The sequence below is a fragment of the Camelus bactrianus genome, chromosome 2 (genome assembly GCF_048773025.1).
Source record: "Camelus bactrianus isolate YW-2024 breed Bactrian camel chromosome 2, ASM4877302v1, whole genome shotgun sequence".
NCBI lineage: Eukaryota > Metazoa > Chordata > Mammalia > Artiodactyla > Camelidae > Camelus > Camelus bactrianus.
The window spans coordinates 24,401,272-24,420,178 of record NC_133540.1 but is presented as its reverse complement, the minus strand read 5'-3'; the positions used below and the strand labels follow the sequence as shown (position 1 = coordinate 24,420,178).

Sequence of the window (18,907 nt, the reverse complement as noted above, 5' to 3'; positions counted from 1 at the left end):
GAGAGATGGTATGTGTAACCCACTCCATCTGGGCTCTTTGCAGGACTCTCTCGAGCCTGGAGGAGATCGTGGAGAAGCAGGGGGACATCATCGTGTACCTGAAGCGCCACAACGCACTGCTCAGCCAGCGGCTCTTGGCTTTCACGTCCTCCGACCCTGGCTCTCAGCCACGTGGGCTTTGACAGCGGTTTCAGACGGACCCACCCCCTGACAAGCCGTCTTAGGGAACTGCAGCTTTGCCAAGTGACGTTTTACAGCTTTTGTTGGAAACCTAAATTGGGTTCTCACCTGTGTGGCTGTAATAAGTAGGACTCGAGGGTCATGTGAAAGGCACTTTGGAGAGCCGCGGTAACTCAAGGGGAATGTCTGTTTTGCACATTTTGGAATTATTTAACTGCCTGGTTTATCCGAGGCATAGGTATAGTTTAAAGTTCTCCTTGACTAACCCTTCTTGCAAACTCATTGCAACCCTGTAATAATTTGGCATTTTATGGAATAAGTCTGACAGGACAACCTGTTTAAAACTGGGCTTTGAGCAAAGAAGTTTTCCCCGCTTTTAAACTGGTCAAAGAAGCCATTGTTCCTCATGGTTAGTGTTTTTTTCCCGTGGAGCCTCATGCATTTCATATGCTTGTGTGGTGTTGGATGCCTCGGCCCTTGTACCTTTTCTAGAGAATTTCTTCACTGTAGGACCAAGGTCTCACTGAGGCATCTACTTTGCAGCTCCTACAGGTTTCCATTCTCCAGAAATAAAGTCTGAAGATGACTTGGACCAGTGTTAGACTGGCCAGTGCAGCTGAACTGCTTAGAGAAGACTGCAGGCTCTTTCTTTTTTTTGGCCCTTCTTGGAGAGGCTGCCATGTGTTTCAGTATTGACTGTCATCAGATCGGTACGTTCAGTGACAGGAAAGATGTCTGTGGCTGGAAGTTTGTCTGAAAGAAAAAAAAGAACACTTTTTTCAGTCTTAGATTATACTTAATAAAAATTATGATGGGGAGAAAGTATCATATCATCTTATACGTGGATATTAAACATACCTAATTCTCCAGATAAAATGAAGCGTTTTTATGAGTAGATGACATTTTTCCTGCAGTTTTCCTAGTGTGTCCCTTTACTTTATCAGTTTGCTATTGGAACCTTCACATGCTGCCTCAGAGAGACTTCAGGCTGAAAGCGTAGCGCGAGGGAGGGGATGTTTGTGATTATGTATGCTGCTATTTTTTTTTCTTGTACTTAGCTGAATAATCAATATTTGATTTAAAAATCCTTGAGCTATACATATATTTGGCAAGGGGTGTATTCGCTGGGCCATACCATACTTTTGAAGGGCAGACATCTGTCTCCTTCAGATACAGCCACTGGGAAACATTCTGCAGGTTTTCTGCTGAGGGCAAGGTGATTGTGTGTCATCTATAACCAACACCGTCGAGTCCCCAGAATGACAGTGTTCACAAACTAAAGCCAAAATTGTGTTTTTAAAGTTCAGATTGTATTCAAGTTTCCAGACTTTTCCTCCTTCTCTTCTTTCTTTCCTTTTTAGTAAGCATATCTCAAAGCCATTGCCTTCTGTGGAAATCTGTCTGTGTTCTGGAAGAACTTTTGCCTTTAGCTGTTTTCCTTAAAAGGAAAACCCCGTAGTAGACGAGGAATTCTCCTTTATTTTTAAATTAAATTTGGATCTTATAGTCAGTTTCTAAGGTTTATGAGATGAATTTTGGTTTACGGAGAAAGGTACGGTTTAAAAGTTAGAATACCCAGGTTCTGCCTGATGTGACGTCTGTATAATCACCACTGCGCTTTCCAAACCCAATAATGAACATTTCAAACAATAAAAGGAAATGGAATTATGAGAACTAGCAAAAAAGAATGAGCAGAACTGTTTACATGTTAAGCGTTCTATGCACCAGGCAGGTGCTGTGCCAGCACCATGGGTACAAAAGTTACTAAGACAGACCTAGTTTGTAGCTGACGTTCTAAGGAGAGGACTAAGGTTTCCAGGATCGGTGGTAAATGAAATGATGGCAGTTAGCCCAGGGTACCACAGGGATCCGGGTCAGAGAGCTCCCTGGGGGGATGGGCTTTAGGAATTCCAGGCAAATGCATGAGTAAAGAAAAAGGATGAGCAGCTACAGATGATGTCAGCACTGTCTGCAGCTTGAGCCCGATGTGGGCAGGACATGGGAGGGGCGGCTGGTGGCAGATTCTGGGGGGCCCTTGACGCTCCCTGTGCCCAAGGGGTCTGTGCTGGGATGGGGTTCGCTGAAGGGTTCCAGGCAAGGAAGTGGCAGTGGGTTTTAGTTTCAGGAGGATCAGGCTGTGCAGCATGGGAAAGCGGGCAGCAGAGTGACATGGCCCTGAAACAGGGCAGGTACAGTCACTTTATCAAGGGTGTATGTGTATCTATCCGTGATATGTTTCTGTATTTTTTATTTGGGGGTTTACTTCAAATGACAATAGGATCATGACTTATTGAATGAATACTAATGCAGGTGAGCTTTTTTTTTTTCCCCATACCCTTTGGTCTTTTTATAAATCTTTTGTGATGTTCTTGTGTAAGTCTTTTTCTTATTATTCTCCTAGGATATTTTTTTTTCTTAACAGGCAGTCTTCCTTTATTTTTTTTTTTTAACATTTTTTATTGATTTATAATCATTTTACAATGTGTCAAATTCCAGTGTTCAGCACAATTTTTCAGTCATTCATGGACATATACACACTCATTGTCACATTTTTTTCTCTGTGAGTTATCATGACATTTTGTGTATATTTCCCTGTGCTATACAGTGTAATCTTGTTTATCTATTCTACAATTTTGAAATCCCAGGCTATCCCTTCCCACCCTCCACCCCCCGGTAACCACAAGTCTGTATTCTCTGTGAGTCTATTTCTGTCCTGTGTTTACACTTTGTTTTTGTTTGGTTTTGTTTTTGTTTTTTAGATTCCACATATGAGCGATCTCATATGGTATTTTTCTTTCTCTTTCTGGCTTACTTCACTTAGAATGACATTCTCCAGGAGCATCCATGTTGCTGCAAATGGCATTATGTTGTCGGTTTTTATGGCTGAGTGGTATTCCATTGTATAAATATACCACATCTTCTTTATCCAGTCACCTGTTGATGGACATTTAGGCTGTTTCCATGTTTTGGCTATTGTAAATAGTGCTGCTATGAACATTGGGGTGCAGGTGTCATCCTGAAGTAGATTTCCTTCTGGATACAAACCCAGGAGTGGGATTCCTGGGTCATATGGTAAGTCTATTCCTAGTCTTTTGAGGAATCTCCACACTGTTTTCCATAGTGGCTGCACCAAACTGCATTCCCACCAGCAGTGTAGGAGGGTTCCCCTTTCTCCACAGCCTCTCCAGCATTTGTCATTTGTGGATTTTTGAATGACGGCCATTCTGACTGGTGTGAGGTGATACCTCATTGTAGTTTTGATTTGCATTTCTCTGATAATTAGTGATATTGAGCATTTTTTCATGTGCTTTTTGATCATTTGTATGTCTTCCTTGGAGAATTGCTTGTTTTGGTCTTCTGCCCATTTTTGGATTGGGTTGTTTATTTTTTTCTTATTGAGTCGTATGAGCTGCTTATATATTCTGGAGATCAAGCCTTTGTCGGTTTCACTTGCAAAAATTTTCTCCCATTCCGTAGGTTTTCTTCTTGTTTTACTTCTGGTTTCCTTTGCTGTGCAGAAGCTTGTAAGTTTCATTAGGTCCCATTTGTTTATTCTTGCTTTTATTTCTTCTAGGAGAAAATTTTTGAGATGTATGTCAGATAATGTTTTGCCTATGTTTTCCTCTAGGAGGTTTATTGTATCTTGTCTTATGTTTAAGTCTTTAGTCCATTTTGAGTTGATTTTTGTATATGGTGTAAGGGAGTGTTCTAGCTTCATTGTTTTACATGCTGCTGTCCAGTTTTCCCAACACCATTTGCTGAAGAGACTGTCTTTATTCCATTGTATATTCTTACCTCCTTTGTCAAAGATGAGTTGACCATAAGTTTGTGGGTTCATTTCTGGGCTCTCTATTCTGTTCCATTGGTCTATATGTGTGTTTTGGTACCAATACCATGCTGTCTTGATGACTGTAGCTCTATAGTATTGTCTGAGGTCTGGGAGAGTTATTCTTCCAGCCTCTTTCTTTCTCTTCAGTAATGCTTTGGCAATTCTAGGTCTTTGATGGTTCCATATAAATTTTATTATGATTTGTTCTAGTTCTGTGAAATATGTCCTGGGTAATTGGATAGGGACTGCATTAAATCTGTAGATTGCCTTGGGCAGTGTGACCATTTTAACAATATTGATTCTTCCAATCCAAGAGCATGGAATATCTTTCCATTTTTTAAAGTCTTCTTTAATTTCCTTAATCAATGGTTTATAGTTTTCTGTGTATAATTCTTTCACCTCCTTGGTTAGATTTATTCCCAGATATTTTATTACTTTGGGTGCTATTTTAAAGGGGATTGTTTCTTTACTTTCTTCTTCTGTTGATTTATCGTTAGTGTAAAGAAATGCAACTGATTTTTGAACGTTAATTTTGTAACCTGTTACCTTGCTGAATTCTTCAATCAGCTCTAGTAGCTTTTGTGTGGACCTTTTAGGGTTTTCTGTATATAGTAACATGACATCAGCATATAATGACACTTTTACCTCTTCTTTTCCAATTTGGATCCCTTTTATTTCTTTCTCTTGCCTGACTGCTGTGGCTAGGACTTCCAGGACTATGTTGAATAGGAGTGGTGATAGTGGGCATCCTTGTCTTGTCCCAGATTTTAGTGGGAAGCTAGTCTTCCTTTATATATAAGGATAGTCTTCAGTTTATATTTGTTGGAAATATTTCCTAATTTGCTTCGGGTTCTTTTGCTAGGTGCTCTGCAAACACCACAGCCTGGATTCTGTCCCCACAGTGTTGGTGGAAAGTTCACTGCACATCGGGTGAGAGTGGCACTGGCTTGAGGGAATGTTAGCATAGCCAAGCTTCTGCTGGAGGCCTTTTTCCCTCTTCCAGGGATTCTAGCCAAAGTCTTACTTAATTCAAGTTAATTCCTTTCCCTTTTTTTTCTCCAAAGCAGGGTTCTCCAACTTCAGCACTGTTGACATTTTGTGTTGGAGGATCTTTGTTGTGGGAACTTCCCTGTGCATTGTAGGATGTTTGGCAGTATTTCTGGCTCCTGGGATGCCCATAGCAACCTCCAGTCTCCATACATAAGCATTTCATTTCATTTAACACTTGATGTTCAATTGAGAACTGACATGCCTGACATGCACCAGAGGGTGTTGGAGGTGTTGGGAATGCAGGGGCCAATCAGAAGAGGTTTCTGTTCTCGTGGAGTCTACATTCTACTGGCTGGAGTGGAGTGCTGGAGGGGGAGGTGGAAGTGAACGCTGTAGACAGATAAGCCAACTGTTGGGTTTGATGGATATGAATCTTCTGTAAATTAGACCACGTGGAGTATTCTGATGTTAATGTCACTTGTGGAAAGAATTTAGCTTTTGTGTTTTGTAGCCATTCAGAAAACTGAATGGCAAACAAAATGAACTTAGTGTCCTCCCCCTATCCTTTTTCATGGAAGACACCGTTATTTAGTGATCTCGCAACCTGATCAGAGATGCTTTTCGGAGTCTTGAATACAAAACTCCTATCTGTCAGTCTCATGAATTCTTGAGGAAACAAACCTCAACTATGTGATAATCACAAGTCAGAAGAATCTCAAAACATCCCCTGGGTTTCCTGAGGAAGAGTGTTTCCCTTCAGGCTTTTGTTCACATGTCTTTCTCAGTGAGGCCTTCTCCCCACACTCAGCCCTCTGTCTCCCTTATCCTTCTAGGGGTTCAGAATATGTCACCCCAAAATATGCCACTTTGGCATATTGATTATTTTGAACTAAAGTTACCTGACAACCACTACAAGAAGGAAACTCTGACCCTCCTTTGTTCCTGTGAAATCAGGGGATAAACCTCCCATGTAAAAGGTACCCTCCCCGTACCAGTGAAACGGAGCAGGACTCTCTAGGGCCCTCCTGAGTACAAAAGCCCCTCCATGCCCTCAGTTCTTGTTTGTATAAAAAGGCTTTAGTTTCCTAGGCTTTTCCTAGGCCTTTCCTGAGTTCCAAAGAGCAGTTACTTATTAGGGAAAGGAGGGAGTGCAGAACCAAAGGGAAAGCAGTCAAGAAACAATAGTACAGCAATAAAACAGTCCTAGTTCCTCCTCATGGGATACACATAACAATCTGATGCATATGTTTGCGTTCTGCAGGAACTAAGACCCCCCACCCCGGTGGAGGACAGTGACTGCATGCTGGGCACAATCATGTAGACCCCAGACCTGGAGCCAGAAGGTAGATGATTAAGATTTCTGAAACACCACCCTGTTACCTCACCACCAACCTGTCAGAGGACAGGTATCACCACAAACCTGTCATGCACCCTGCAGCCCTCACCCCAAAGGTTGCCTTTAAATTAAAACTCTTCCCTCAAAGCCATCAGGGAGTTCGGGACTCTTAAGCACAAGCTGCTCGCTCTTCTTATTTGGGGCCTGAAATAAATGTTGGACTTTGTTCACCACAACGTGGTATCAGTAGATTGGCTTGACTGCACGTGGGTGAGCAGACCCAGTTTGGATCTGGTAACACCAAGAAGACATCCTTATCACCGGATGGGGAATTTAGGGCCAGGAAGGCTGTGTAAACAAACCTTGCAGAGGGGAAGAAAAATAATTTTCCCTCTACCCTTCTAAGTTCTTGACTGAGAACTGTCTGTAAGAAAAGATAATAAACAGGAGAAGTTTAATAACATGTATACCTCCTGTGGTCATAGGAGACCCGAGAAAACTGAGTAACTCCCCCAAATGGCCCAAGCCACCACCTTAGATGCCATCTCCAGCTAAGGACAAAGAGGATGTTGGGGAGTGGGGGAGCTGGTTACAGGAGGCTATAGGAAAAGCACAGTCAACAAGAGCAGGGTTGTTATGCAGATGTAGGACTTTGCCCTCTCCCTTGGTAGGGCTTGTGAAGATGTAGAGTCATCCTCCTCTTCCTGGTACAGAGGAGGAGATACACTTATAAATGGAGATTTCATTTATAAATGTAAATGTTTCTCACAAAAGGGTAGCTTCTGGCTTTGGTTACTTCTTTGCATCTCATTTTTTATGGGGCTCCTACATGTACAAAATTAAATCTGTTTTTCTCCTGTTAACCTGTTTTATATTTATTTTCTTATTAAACCAGCAAAAGAAACTAGGAGGGAAGAAGGGAAGATTTTTCTGCTGCTACACCTTTTTTTCCCCCATTGTACTTCCCACCCTCCATATTATATAATTTACTTATTTACTTTGTTTTTCTCTCCCCTGACTAGAAGGTAATGTATTCATTTCAGATGTAGCATAGATTTCAAAGTGAAAATATACAACCATTATCCAGCATGATACACAAGTGCACAAAGACATGCAAAATCATGGCAGGAGTGTTGATAACAGTGAAAATGGGAGAGGAGGTTATCTCAATATGATAAAGGATGTATGAGAATACATACAATGAGATAGTTTCAGGTAATTAACTACATATACACATACATATATACTGATTTGGAAGATGTCCAGTCCCATATACAAAATCAAAAATAAACTTACCAGTATGGGAAAAATATTTATAATGTAAGAGTCAAGTATTCCTATTTAAGATTTTCATTTTGAAAAGATATAATGCAACAGAAAACAGACAAAGATAGTAGGAAACATCAAATAAGTTCCCATTAACATAAAAATTAGGACAAAAATGTCCACATATTATTATTCCTGAGGTTTCAACAAAACATTCAGTTAAGAAAAAGAATATGAATCTTTATAGATTGAAGAGGTAATGGTAAAATTACCATTATTTGCATATAATATGATTGAATACCCAGAAAAACTCCACAGACATAAATACAACTTGAAGTGCACTAATATTCTCATTAGAGGGGTCCCAGAAAGAGAAGAGGGAGAGACAGGACCTGAGAAAATTTCTGAAGAGATAATAACTGAAAATTTCCCTCGCTTGGGAAAGGAAACAGTCACCCAAGTCTAGGAAGCACAGAGAGTACCACACCAAGGCACATAGTCATCAAACTGACAAAAATTAAGGATAAGGAGAAAATATTAAAATCAGCAAGAAAAAAGCAACAAATAACATACAAGGGAATTCTCATAAGGTTATCAGCTGATTTTTCAGCAGAAACTCTACAAGCCACAAGGGAGTGGCATGATATATTTAAAGTGATGAAAGGGGAAAACTTAGAACCAAGAATACTCTATCCAGCAAGACTCTCATTCAGACTTGATGAGAAATCAAAAGCTTCACAGATAAACAAAAGCTAAAAGAATTCACCACCACCAAACCAGCATCACAACAAATGTTAAAGGAACGTTTCTAGTCATCAAACCATAAGAAAACAGAACAAAAAGAAGAAAGAGGAAAAAAAATTTAAAAGACCTACAAAAGATCGCTTTGGCAATTTGAGGTCTTCTGTGGTTCCAGATAAATTCTGGAATTGTTTGAACTAGTTCTGTGAAGAAAGAATGTTGTGAGTATTTTGATAGGGGTTGCAGTAGATCTGTAGATTGCTTTGGGTAGTAGGTAGTACAGCCATTTTGATCATCTTGATTCTCCCAATCCAGGACTACAAGGTATCTTTCCATTTCTTTGTATCATCTTCAATTTCCTTCATCAGCGTTGTACAGTTTTTAGAGTATAGGTGACCTCCTTGGTTAAGTTTATTTCCAGGTATTTTGTTGTTTTTGATGCAATGGAAATGTTTATGCCAGTTATAAAATTCTGATTTTTGAAGTGCAAAAAAAAAAAAAAAAAAAAGTGAATGAAGGGCTGCAAATGGCAAAATATCCTTCTTTATTATGGGTGAGTTGTATTCCATTGCATATATGTGCTACATCTTCTTTATCCACTCATCTATTGATGTGCACTTAAGATGCTTCCATATCTTGACAATTATAAATGATGTTGCTGTTAATAGTAGGGTGTATGTATCTTTTTGAATTAACATTTTTTTTTGCTCAGATATATGCCCAGGAGTGGAACTGCTGGGCCATATGATGGTTCTATTTTTAGATTTTTGAGAACCCCCCATATTGTTTTCCATAGTGGCTGCACCATTTTACATTCCCACCAACAGTGTACCAGGGTTCCCTTTTCTCCTTGCCAACATTTGTTATTTGTGTTCTTTTTATTGATGGTCATTCTGACAGGTGTGAGATTTGCATTTCCTTGATATTAGTGATGTTGAGCAACTTTTCATGTTCCTGTTGGCCATCTGCATCTCCTCTTTTAGGAAAATGTCTGTTTAGTCCTGCTCATGTTTTAAATGGGTTGGTTTTTTGTTTGTTTGCTTTTTAATTAAAGTACAGTTGATTCAAAACGTTGTGTTAGTCTCTGGTGTCCATCATGGAGGGACTTGGAGGGCATTATGCTAAGTGAAATAAGCCAGGCAGAGAAAGACAAATATTATAAGATACCACTTACACGTGGAATCAAAAAAATACAACAAACTTGTGAATATAACAGAAAAGAAACAGACTCACAGATGGAGAGAAGGAACTAGTGGTTACCAGTGGGGAGAGGGAAGAAGGAGGGGTAATGAGGTGGAGAATTAAGAGGTACAAACTATCAGGTATAAAATCAGCTACAAGGCTGTGCTGTACAACATGGGGAACACAGCCAATATTTTATATTAACTATAAATGGAGTATAACCTTTAAAAATTATGAACCACTCTATTGTATACCTGTAACATATAATATTGTACCATCAACTATACTTCAATTAAAAATGATATTATAAAAAAAAGAATATGAATCTTTATAGAGTAAAAACATAATGATAGAATTACCATTATTTGCAGATAATATGTTTGAATACCCAGAAAACTCCAAAGGACCTATTGGAAAGACTATTATTAAAAAAAAATACAGTGAGGAGGGAGGTAGAGCTCAGTAGTAGAGCGCGTGCTTAGCATGCACAAGGTCCTAGGTCCAATCCCCTGTACTTCCATTAAATTTAAATAAATAAATAAACCTAATTTCCCACCCCTACCAAAAAGACCAAACAAACAAACAAATACAGAAATTAGAGAATTTAGTAACGTGGCTGGGTGCAAAGTTAATATGTAAAAATCTGTTGCTTTATACAAGGAACTACCAGTTAGAAGATACAATTCAAGAAAAGCCCTCATCCAAAAAAAAAGAAAAGAAAAGAAAAAGAAAAGAAAAGAAAAGAAAAGAAAGAATACAAAAACAAACAAAAGTAAAAGACAGAATTTTAAAAAGCAAAAAATTTTAAAAATAACAAAAAAAAAAAAACACAAAAAAGAGAAAAACTCTCATCTATAGTAACAACAAAAACGATTAAATACCCAGATCTTTTTGAAGAAAACTTGGGAACACTGCTGAAAGATACAAAAGAAGCCTCGAAAAGGCATGACATGCTCAGAAAGTGGCTTGACGCCATTACGCGGCGTTCTCCCTCAGTGAACGTGTGTGTCTACAAGAGGACTAAAGCTATATGTAAGAGACTGGGCACAATAACGTTACAATGTTCTGTTATTAGAGTAATGGAAATAATTACACAGAGATACTGTCCAGGGATAATCAGATCAACAAAATGAAGTAGGAAATGAAGAAATAGACCAAAATACATATGGGAGCTTAGTATATAAAGGTGACACTTAAAATCTCACAGAAAAGTTAGCTCTGTCAGTAAGTGGTATTAAGACAAGTGGGTAGAGCACCAAGGAAAAACACTTGGGTTATTATCTCCATCTTACTATGCATATCGTCTAAATCTAGCTGATTCAAAGATTTCATGGTTTAAAATGAAACTTTTAAAGTATTAGAAATAAACAGTGGGATAGGTTTTTAAAATCATTTCAGAGGCAGGAACTCTTGAGTGTTTTTAAGGTTGGCATAGAAGCCATAGGTGAAAAGCCTGATACATTTAACTACGTAAAAGTTAAAACTTCCCCTTGGGAAAAACTACTCCAAGATGAACAAGACAAAAGTTATAGGACAAGTAAGAAACTGTAAAAAAACATTTACAATTTAAGTCATAGGCTGAGAGTGTGATTTATAATAAGAAATATAGATTTAGCACAGATCTCCTAAAGCCCTTGAAACTTCCTATGTGATAAGAGCAATGAGAGCGTCTTTTGTTACAATACTTGGTCTTCTGCTATCAATTTTTTTTTCCAGCGAGGTACTGGGGGTTGAACCCAGGACCTCATGCATGCTAAGCACGTGCTCTACCACTGAGCTCTACCCTTCCGGTCATCAATTCTCAAAAGCTCCAATGCCATAGAAGTGAAAAGGTAACAATCCCCTTTCAACCACAGCTGAGCTTATGTTCATAGGTGCCTTTTGGAAAGGACCTAAGGATTGGGGCTGGTTGCCTGGGAAACTGACCAAATTCCTTTCTACCAACTTCTAGGGAGGGGAGAGGGGAGGGGAGAGGGGCTGAAGGTCAAACCAGTCACCAATGGCCAATGATTTAACCTTTCCTGCCTATGTAACAAAGTCTCCGTAAAACCTCAAAAGGATGGGGCCTGGATGTTCTTGAGAGCACGTGGAGACGAGGAGAGGGTACCAGTGCTCAGAGGGGTGTGGAAGCCTTGCCCCTTCTCATATGCCTTGCCTCATGCATCGCTCCCATCCAGCTGTTTCTGAGTTACAGCCTTTCAGAATAAACCGGTAATTTAGTAAATCAAATGTTTTCCTGAGCTCTGTGAGCTGCTCTAGGAAATTAAAGGAAGCTAAGGAGAGGCTTGTGGGAAGCACGAATGACAACCTGGGCTTGTGATTGGCTCCTCAGCATGGAGGTGGGTGGAGGGGCAGGGACAGCCTCGTGGGACTGAGCCCCTAAACCTGTGGGAGGGGCCATGATCTCCAGGTTCGTGGTTTGGGGAGACACCCAGCTGGCTGATGTCGCAGAATTTGTTTGATGTGTGAGAGAAGACACACGGCGGGGGGGAGGGGGGTTCCCTTGCACAGACGAAGGGCAGAATTTTCTAATATAAAAAGAACAACTACCACCAAAATATGAACAGAGTTCACAGAAAAGGAAACACAAATGCTTCATAAGCCTTTTAAAAGATGGTAAATCTCGGTCCTAAGGAGAATTCGAACTGACCTGCGTGAGATAGCAAACCAGACGTGTGAACGTGTGACTGCCCTGTGAACGAGGGTGAGGGCGACCAGCCCACTGGGACGCGTGAACTGCGGAAGGCAGATTCAGAAATATCTGCCAAAACGGCAAATGCTTATGACCTTTATTCAGCAATACCACTTCCAGGAATTTATCCTAGGGACATGCTTCCACCTATGGTGAAAGCATTAATTGCATGATTATTTGTTGTAACCAAAATTAGAACACAAATGAAATGTCCATCAGGAGAAGACTGGCTACATAACACCATCAAAAAGAACGAGGAAGTCATCTACTTACTGAGAAGAAATAATCTCCGTATGTTTTTGAGAAAAAACACAGTACAGACTAGATATTATGCTACCATCTGTGTAAAAAGAAGATATGTGTACATTTTCCATATAAATGTGTTTCCTTATGTATGCACTGACTGTCTCTAAACCTATAAAAACTAGTATCTCTGGTTGCCTCCGAGAAGGGGAACTAGGTAGCTGAGAAATGAGTGGAAGGGGATGTCATTATCTGTCCCTTTCTACCTTTTGAATTTTGAAAATTGTTTTTTATACCTATTCAAATATTAAATTTCAGATTTTAAAAAGCAAAGCAAAGAAAAATAAGCAAACAAAAAGATGCAGCTCATAGACAAAACAGTGCTTAAAACTACAGGCACACCTCAGAGATGTTGCAGTTTCCATTCCAGACACCGCAGTAAAGTGACTATCACAGTAAAGTGAGTCACTTGAATTTTGGGATTTCCCAGTGTGTGTAAAAGTTTGTTACTATAGACTGTTAAATGTGCGATAGCATTGTGTCGAAGGAAACAAGGTACATACCTTAATTAAGAAGTACTTTAGGAGGGTCGGGGTATAGCCCAGTGGTAGAGCCAGTGCTTAGCACGCACAAGGTCCTGGGTTCAATTCCCAGTACCTCCAACTGAAAAAAAATAAAGTTACCAATAAATAAATAAAACCTACCTGCCTAAAGACTGGGCTGTCTTAAAAAAAAAAACAACAAAAAAACCCTCATTACTAGAAAATGCTAAGCCCTCAGTGAGTTGTTAATTTTAGCAACAGTAACATTGTGAGAATTACCAAAATGTGACACACAGACACGAAGTGTGCAAATACTGTTGGAAAAATGGCAACAATGAGTTGCTCAAGGCAGGGTTGCCACAAACCTTCAATTTGTTATTAAAAAACAAAAACAAAAACCACAGTATCTTTGAAGAACAATAAAGCAAGGTCTGTCTGCAACTAAAAAGATGCTCCACTCTCTTACCTATCAGGGAGGTAGACACAAGTCAAACAGGGCATTTTGGGGAAGCGGAGTAGCGAGAGTGTAGAGATTGGTTATGTCCACTTTGGGCAGGAGTGTGCAGAAATGGGCGTGCGGATGTGGTGATAAGGGGCTCATAACTGGAATAGCACTTGTAGTGGTAATTTGACCAAATAATTTTCACTCCAACCATCTTTCCTGCAAAAGTATTCATGTGTGAAGGGTTACATAAGTGAAGATTTACTCATTATTTTTCAATATTAGGCAACTGAAAAAGATTCCTAGGTGAATCCTTAAAGAAGTTCTGATAGATTCATGGCATGAAACCCTGCAGCATTTTGAAAAATGACCTTGGCATCTGCATCTCTGTATCTATATCCCCCAACGTGAAGTTGTGACATCCCACTTAGGTTAAAAATGGTGTGTGTGTGTGTGTGTGTGTGTGTGTGTGTATAAATAGATAGAAGGGAGTCCAGAAGGATGTAAAACAAACCCGTAGCTCTCACTGGAAGGGGTATGTGACTCGAATGGAAGACTGAAAGGTGGGGGCTGAACAAGGAGAAAATAAAGTTAAGGGATTTGGGGCCTTTTCTTCTATTTCTGTATTAGTTAAAAATTTTTTCCAGTGACTTTTACTCTCTAATTAATAAAGAAATGTTCAGCATATATTAAATTTTAAAATGTTAAGTTACAACCCAGTACACTTCATAAACCACTTTTTAAGTAGTAACACATGCCATACACACAAAGCAAACCTGGTGCTCACAAGAAAAAAAATGAGACAGTGGGTGGATTGAATATACAAACTTACTATCGTTTCTTCCTTAAACCCCTAGAAAGATAGTAAAGAAAAATTTAAGGCAGAAACTCACAATGACCAAAGAATAGGAGAGGAACCACATTTTTTAAGTGTAGAGATTGTAAAGCAGGTGGAAGAACATTCCAGGGTGTGGTCTGACGGATGGGCTCCAGGCTGGTGCAAGTCCTGAGATTAAGGCCCGGAGCCAGCATGCAAGTCAGTTCTGTCTCCAGGCATTGAGAGGATCAGCTCAGGTTTTCAAAGCAAGGTTTCTCAGCAGAAGACATGGTGTGTCACCTCCTGGGGGGCCAATAACAAATATTTCAGGGATGGCCACTGACAGCACTCGGGTCTGTGTCAACTTCTGGTTCCTCTCCTCTGATTCTCTCTTGACCTCACATTTCTGTGCAGCTTTTGCCTCCACTTCTCCCCAGAGACTGCTGCTGCCAAGGCTGGGGGAGGCCTCCAGGTGTCTGAGCCAGTTCTCACCTCTCCTGGTCCTGGATGTCAACAGCTTGATTTTACCATGCCCTCCTTGAGCTATTTCCTTTACCTGGCTTCCGGCTCACTCACCACAATCTTGGGGTTTCTTTCCACCTTCCTGGTGAATTCTCAGTCTCCTTGGCTGTTTCCTCTCTTTCGACAACCAGTTTTTAAAAATATTTTTTAATTTTTTAAAAGTGAAAGTAGGTTTATTCAGGGGGGATCACACACTCCATAGAGAGAGGGCAGGCCGTCTTAAAAGCCCAATTTTAACATTTAAATTCACTAAAATTCACTGTTGGTGTACGACTTTTGGAGAATGTGCAGGTAAAGTCGTATAACCAACACCACAGCAGTAGGAGGTTGAGACTCTGGGGAGGTTGAGATGAGGTGAATGTAACTGGCATGTGCGACAGATGTGAATCTTTGGGACCAGAGGATGGGCTGTGGTAGCAAGATAATCTGCCCCCTCTCCCAAAGGTTTTCATGTCTTTATCCCAAGAACCTACCTCACATGGCAAACAGGACTTTGCAGGTGTGATTAAATTGTGTCCTGACAGCTGGGGGTGCCAGTGGGCTCAATGTGATCACAAGGGTCCTTATAAGGAAAAGAGAAAGGCAGGAGGGTCAGCCCATGAAGATGCGCGAGGTTTGAAGATGCTACAGTGCAGACTTGAAGATGGAGACAGGGCTGTGAGCCATCAAATGCGGGCAGCCTCTGGAAGCTGGAAAAGGCAAGAAGGAAATAATTCATTTCTTTCCTGGAGCCCCCAGAAGAGACACAGCCTGGCCAGCACCTTGATTTCAGGGCCGTTGACCTCCAAACTGTCAGATGGTAAATTTGTGTTGTCTTAAGCCACAAATTTTTTTGTAATTTGTTACAGCAGCTATGGGAAACCATTACAATAGTCAAGATAAGGAACGGTGTCATCAGCCCTTTCCTCCAGAATACTGTAGTTCTGCATCCCTTGATAGTCAGATCCTACCCCCACTCTTATCTGTTGACAGGGAGGGATCTGTTCCCATCTCTATATTTTTGTCTTTTCCAGAATGTCATATAAATGGATTCATGCAGCACGTGCCTTTTGAGTCTGTCTTCTTTTGCTTAGCATAACACATTTGCAATCCATCCATGTTCTGAATGCCAATGGCCCATTCCTCTTCATTACTGAATAATATTCCAGGAATGTACCACAGTTTATTTATTCAGCTCCCAGTTGAGGGACCTTTGGGTTGCTTCCAGCTTGAGGCTATTATGGGTAAACCTACTGTAAATATTTGTATAAAAGTTTTGATGTGAACTTCCCTCAAGTGAAGCTTTCATTCCATTTGGGTAAATACCTAGGAGTGGGACTGCTGAGGCATATGGTCTAACTTTAAAAGAAACTGCTAGAAAAAACCCACAAAACCCCAAAAACCTAAAGAGAAAAAATTTAAAGAAAGGAAAAAAAAAAAAAAAAACCTGCCAAACTATTTTCCAAAGTAACTGGGCCATTTGGCATTCCTACCAGCAACTTGAGTTCCAGTTTCTCTGCCTACTTACCAGCACTTGACATTGTCACTGTTTAAACATTGTAGCTCTTCTAATAGGTGTGTAGTACAGTCTTTGATTTTAATTTGCATTTCACTGATGGGTAGGATATTGAGCATCTTTTGTGGGCCTCTTTGCCATCTGTTTCTTTGATGAAATGCCTGTTCTAGTCATTTGTCCATTTTTTATTTGGTTGTTTGCTTTCTTGTTGATTTTTAAGGGTTTAAAAAAAAAGAATTTTTGAAAATGTTTGGAGCTGTCTGGGACTTCATAGGCAGTTACATTGCAGTTCATTTCTCAAAGCAGTGAGGGGCGGGCCTGGATCTATCCACAGAGGTAGGGAATTCCCTTCTCCAGCTCCTGCCTGCTTCCTGACACTCTGACTCCCTTCTCCTATGTGTGCCTGCCCTTAGGACAACGTGGCAGAAGAGAAAAAAGTCATAGGAGGATTTCCCTCTCCCCCTAGCCCCCATTCCCTCTGCCACTTTTTTCAAGAAGTGTTCTCTTTCCCCTGTTCGTGTAGCCAGGAGTGCGCTTCCCCCGCTGGAACTAGAACTGGTCTCAGGCGGAGCGGGGAGAGAGCTCACACTCTCCATCATGGGCCCTTCCGCAGTCCTCTCACAAGGAAGGGCTTTCTCCAAGTGTTTGCCGTCTTCGATTCATGGCCCTGCTCTTGGATCACAGCTGAGGGTAAAAGAGGGAAAGTCCAGGAAGCTCACTGTCCCCTTACAGCTTGCTCTTCAGCGTTTGCCTTCCCTCCTGGTCTGCCTGCCCTTAATTACTTTGCAGAGTCCTTAGGTAACTGCTGTACTTTGGGTTTTAGTTGAAATCAGTGGGAAAGATGGGCTCCGGCAGGCTTATTCCATTTTCGTTGACACCCGAAGCTTCTCTCCCCGGATTTCTGAGGCTGGACTGCCGGAGGCTCAGTCCTGGGCCCTCTCCTCATCTCTGTCTGCACACCCTCTCTTTGTGACTTCAGCCTTACGTTTCAGCTTCATGGCCTTAAATCATCCCCCAAATTTATAAGGCCGGTGCGGCTCTCTCCTGAACTCCAGAGCAGCTTCTCCAACTGCCTGGTTGACACTGGATGGCCGATAAATACACAAATTTAACATTCCCCAAACTGAATGCCTGCTCTCTCCTGCCCCGGACCTGTTCCACCTCTCCCTACCCCTTTCAGTAAATGGCAGGTCCATTCTTCCATTTATTCAGGGTAAAAAATTTGAGGCCACCCTTGATGCCTGAGCATGAGGAGAACAGCAGGTTGGGTTTGCCTGGTTAACAAGTACTAACACATAAGACATTCAACACTCAGCTCAAAGGGAAAAAGACTAACTCGATAAAAAATGAAAAGTTGGGTAGAAAAGGAAAAGTGGTCAGAGAAGGATGAACATTCAACTCTCATAACTTAAACACTGAATATTAAATTGACCAAAATCATAATAACTAGTATATGAGGGATTTGGGGAAACAGAAAGAGGGCATGTGTATGGCTGGGGTGGAGGCAGAAGGTCCAGAGCTAATGGCTAAACCTGAAAAAAATCAAGTAGCAAGTGAAGGATGTTATTTAGAGATACGGAGATAAATACCAAGCTGAAGTCAGCACCAAAGAAATTGAAAGCAGTTGACTTGGAGGAGAGAGGCACTGGGGAGGGTAGAGAATGCTGTTTTTTATAAGGTGTCTAGGACTTTTTGGCTTTAAAGGATATACTGTATAATCTTCATAAAAATAAAAATGACAAAAGATACACACCAAACTGCTAGATGACTAACAATGGTTGTTTTTGTGGGAATGAGACAGGAGGGGGGCAAGGCACAGCCACTCAAGGAATGCTACATCCATTAACATCAAAATGGCGAAAGATTCAACCCCCAGGAGGCCTTGAGGCTCAAGATGGTGGGAGATTTAACTTCTAGCAGATCTTGAGCTTCGTTATAGGCTCATTGTAATACATTAGCATGGTGAGTAACGCGCCCACAGGCACCGTGGCAGTCCCAAGGCTAGCCCCAAAAGGTCAAAGGGTGGGAAAGGGCCAACTTCCTGGGAATCCCAGCCCCTTCCCCCGGCTACTTAGACTGGGCCTTCCACTTACTAGCATATGAAGCCACCAAGCCCATGAAAACTAGCAATAGGGCGTTGCCTTGAGGCCGCACTCTCTCTCTCCCTCTTTGGACGGCCCACATTCTGTCTATGGAGTGTGTATCTACTTTTAATCTGAGCACCCAGCCCCCACCCCTCGTGGCCTTTCTCTTGCCTTTCAATGTATCTCTCTGTACAAATCTACCTTTACTCAACTGTGGCTCGGGCTTGAATTCTTTCCTGCATGAAGCCAAGGACCCACACTTGATGGGGCACGTCCCAGGAGCTCAACCGAAGCCTGGGACACGACCCTGCTCACGCCCCACATCTGTTTTCCTGCATCAGAAACTCAGGAGGGCTAGGAGGCTGAAGCCTTGTCCCTACAAAAAAAGAAATGAGGGAGATGGAAAGGATTTGTACCCAAGAGGACCCCACAGGGTCCTGCCTGATTTCAGGTTGTTCAGGGAAACAGAACCAACAGGACAGATATGTATTTCATACATATATATATGAAAAACTTAATATACAGGATATATAGTTATACTAGGCT

General features: G+C 41.1%; 1 protein-coding gene across 1 annotated transcript in view; it reads left to right on the top strand.

Moving 5' to 3' along the window:
• TMEM192 (transmembrane protein 192) overlaps positions 1–8,443 on the top strand; it is a 28,601-nt gene extending 20,158 nt beyond the window's left edge. The window contains exon 6 of the mRNA XM_074376941.1: positions 44–8,443. Within this exon, the coding sequence (XP_074233042.1) occupies positions 44–182 (139 nt within the window). The 3' untranslated portion in view covers positions 183–8,443. The remainder of the gene's footprint in view (positions 1–43) is intronic.
• Positions 8,444–18,907: the final 10,464 nt, after the last annotated feature.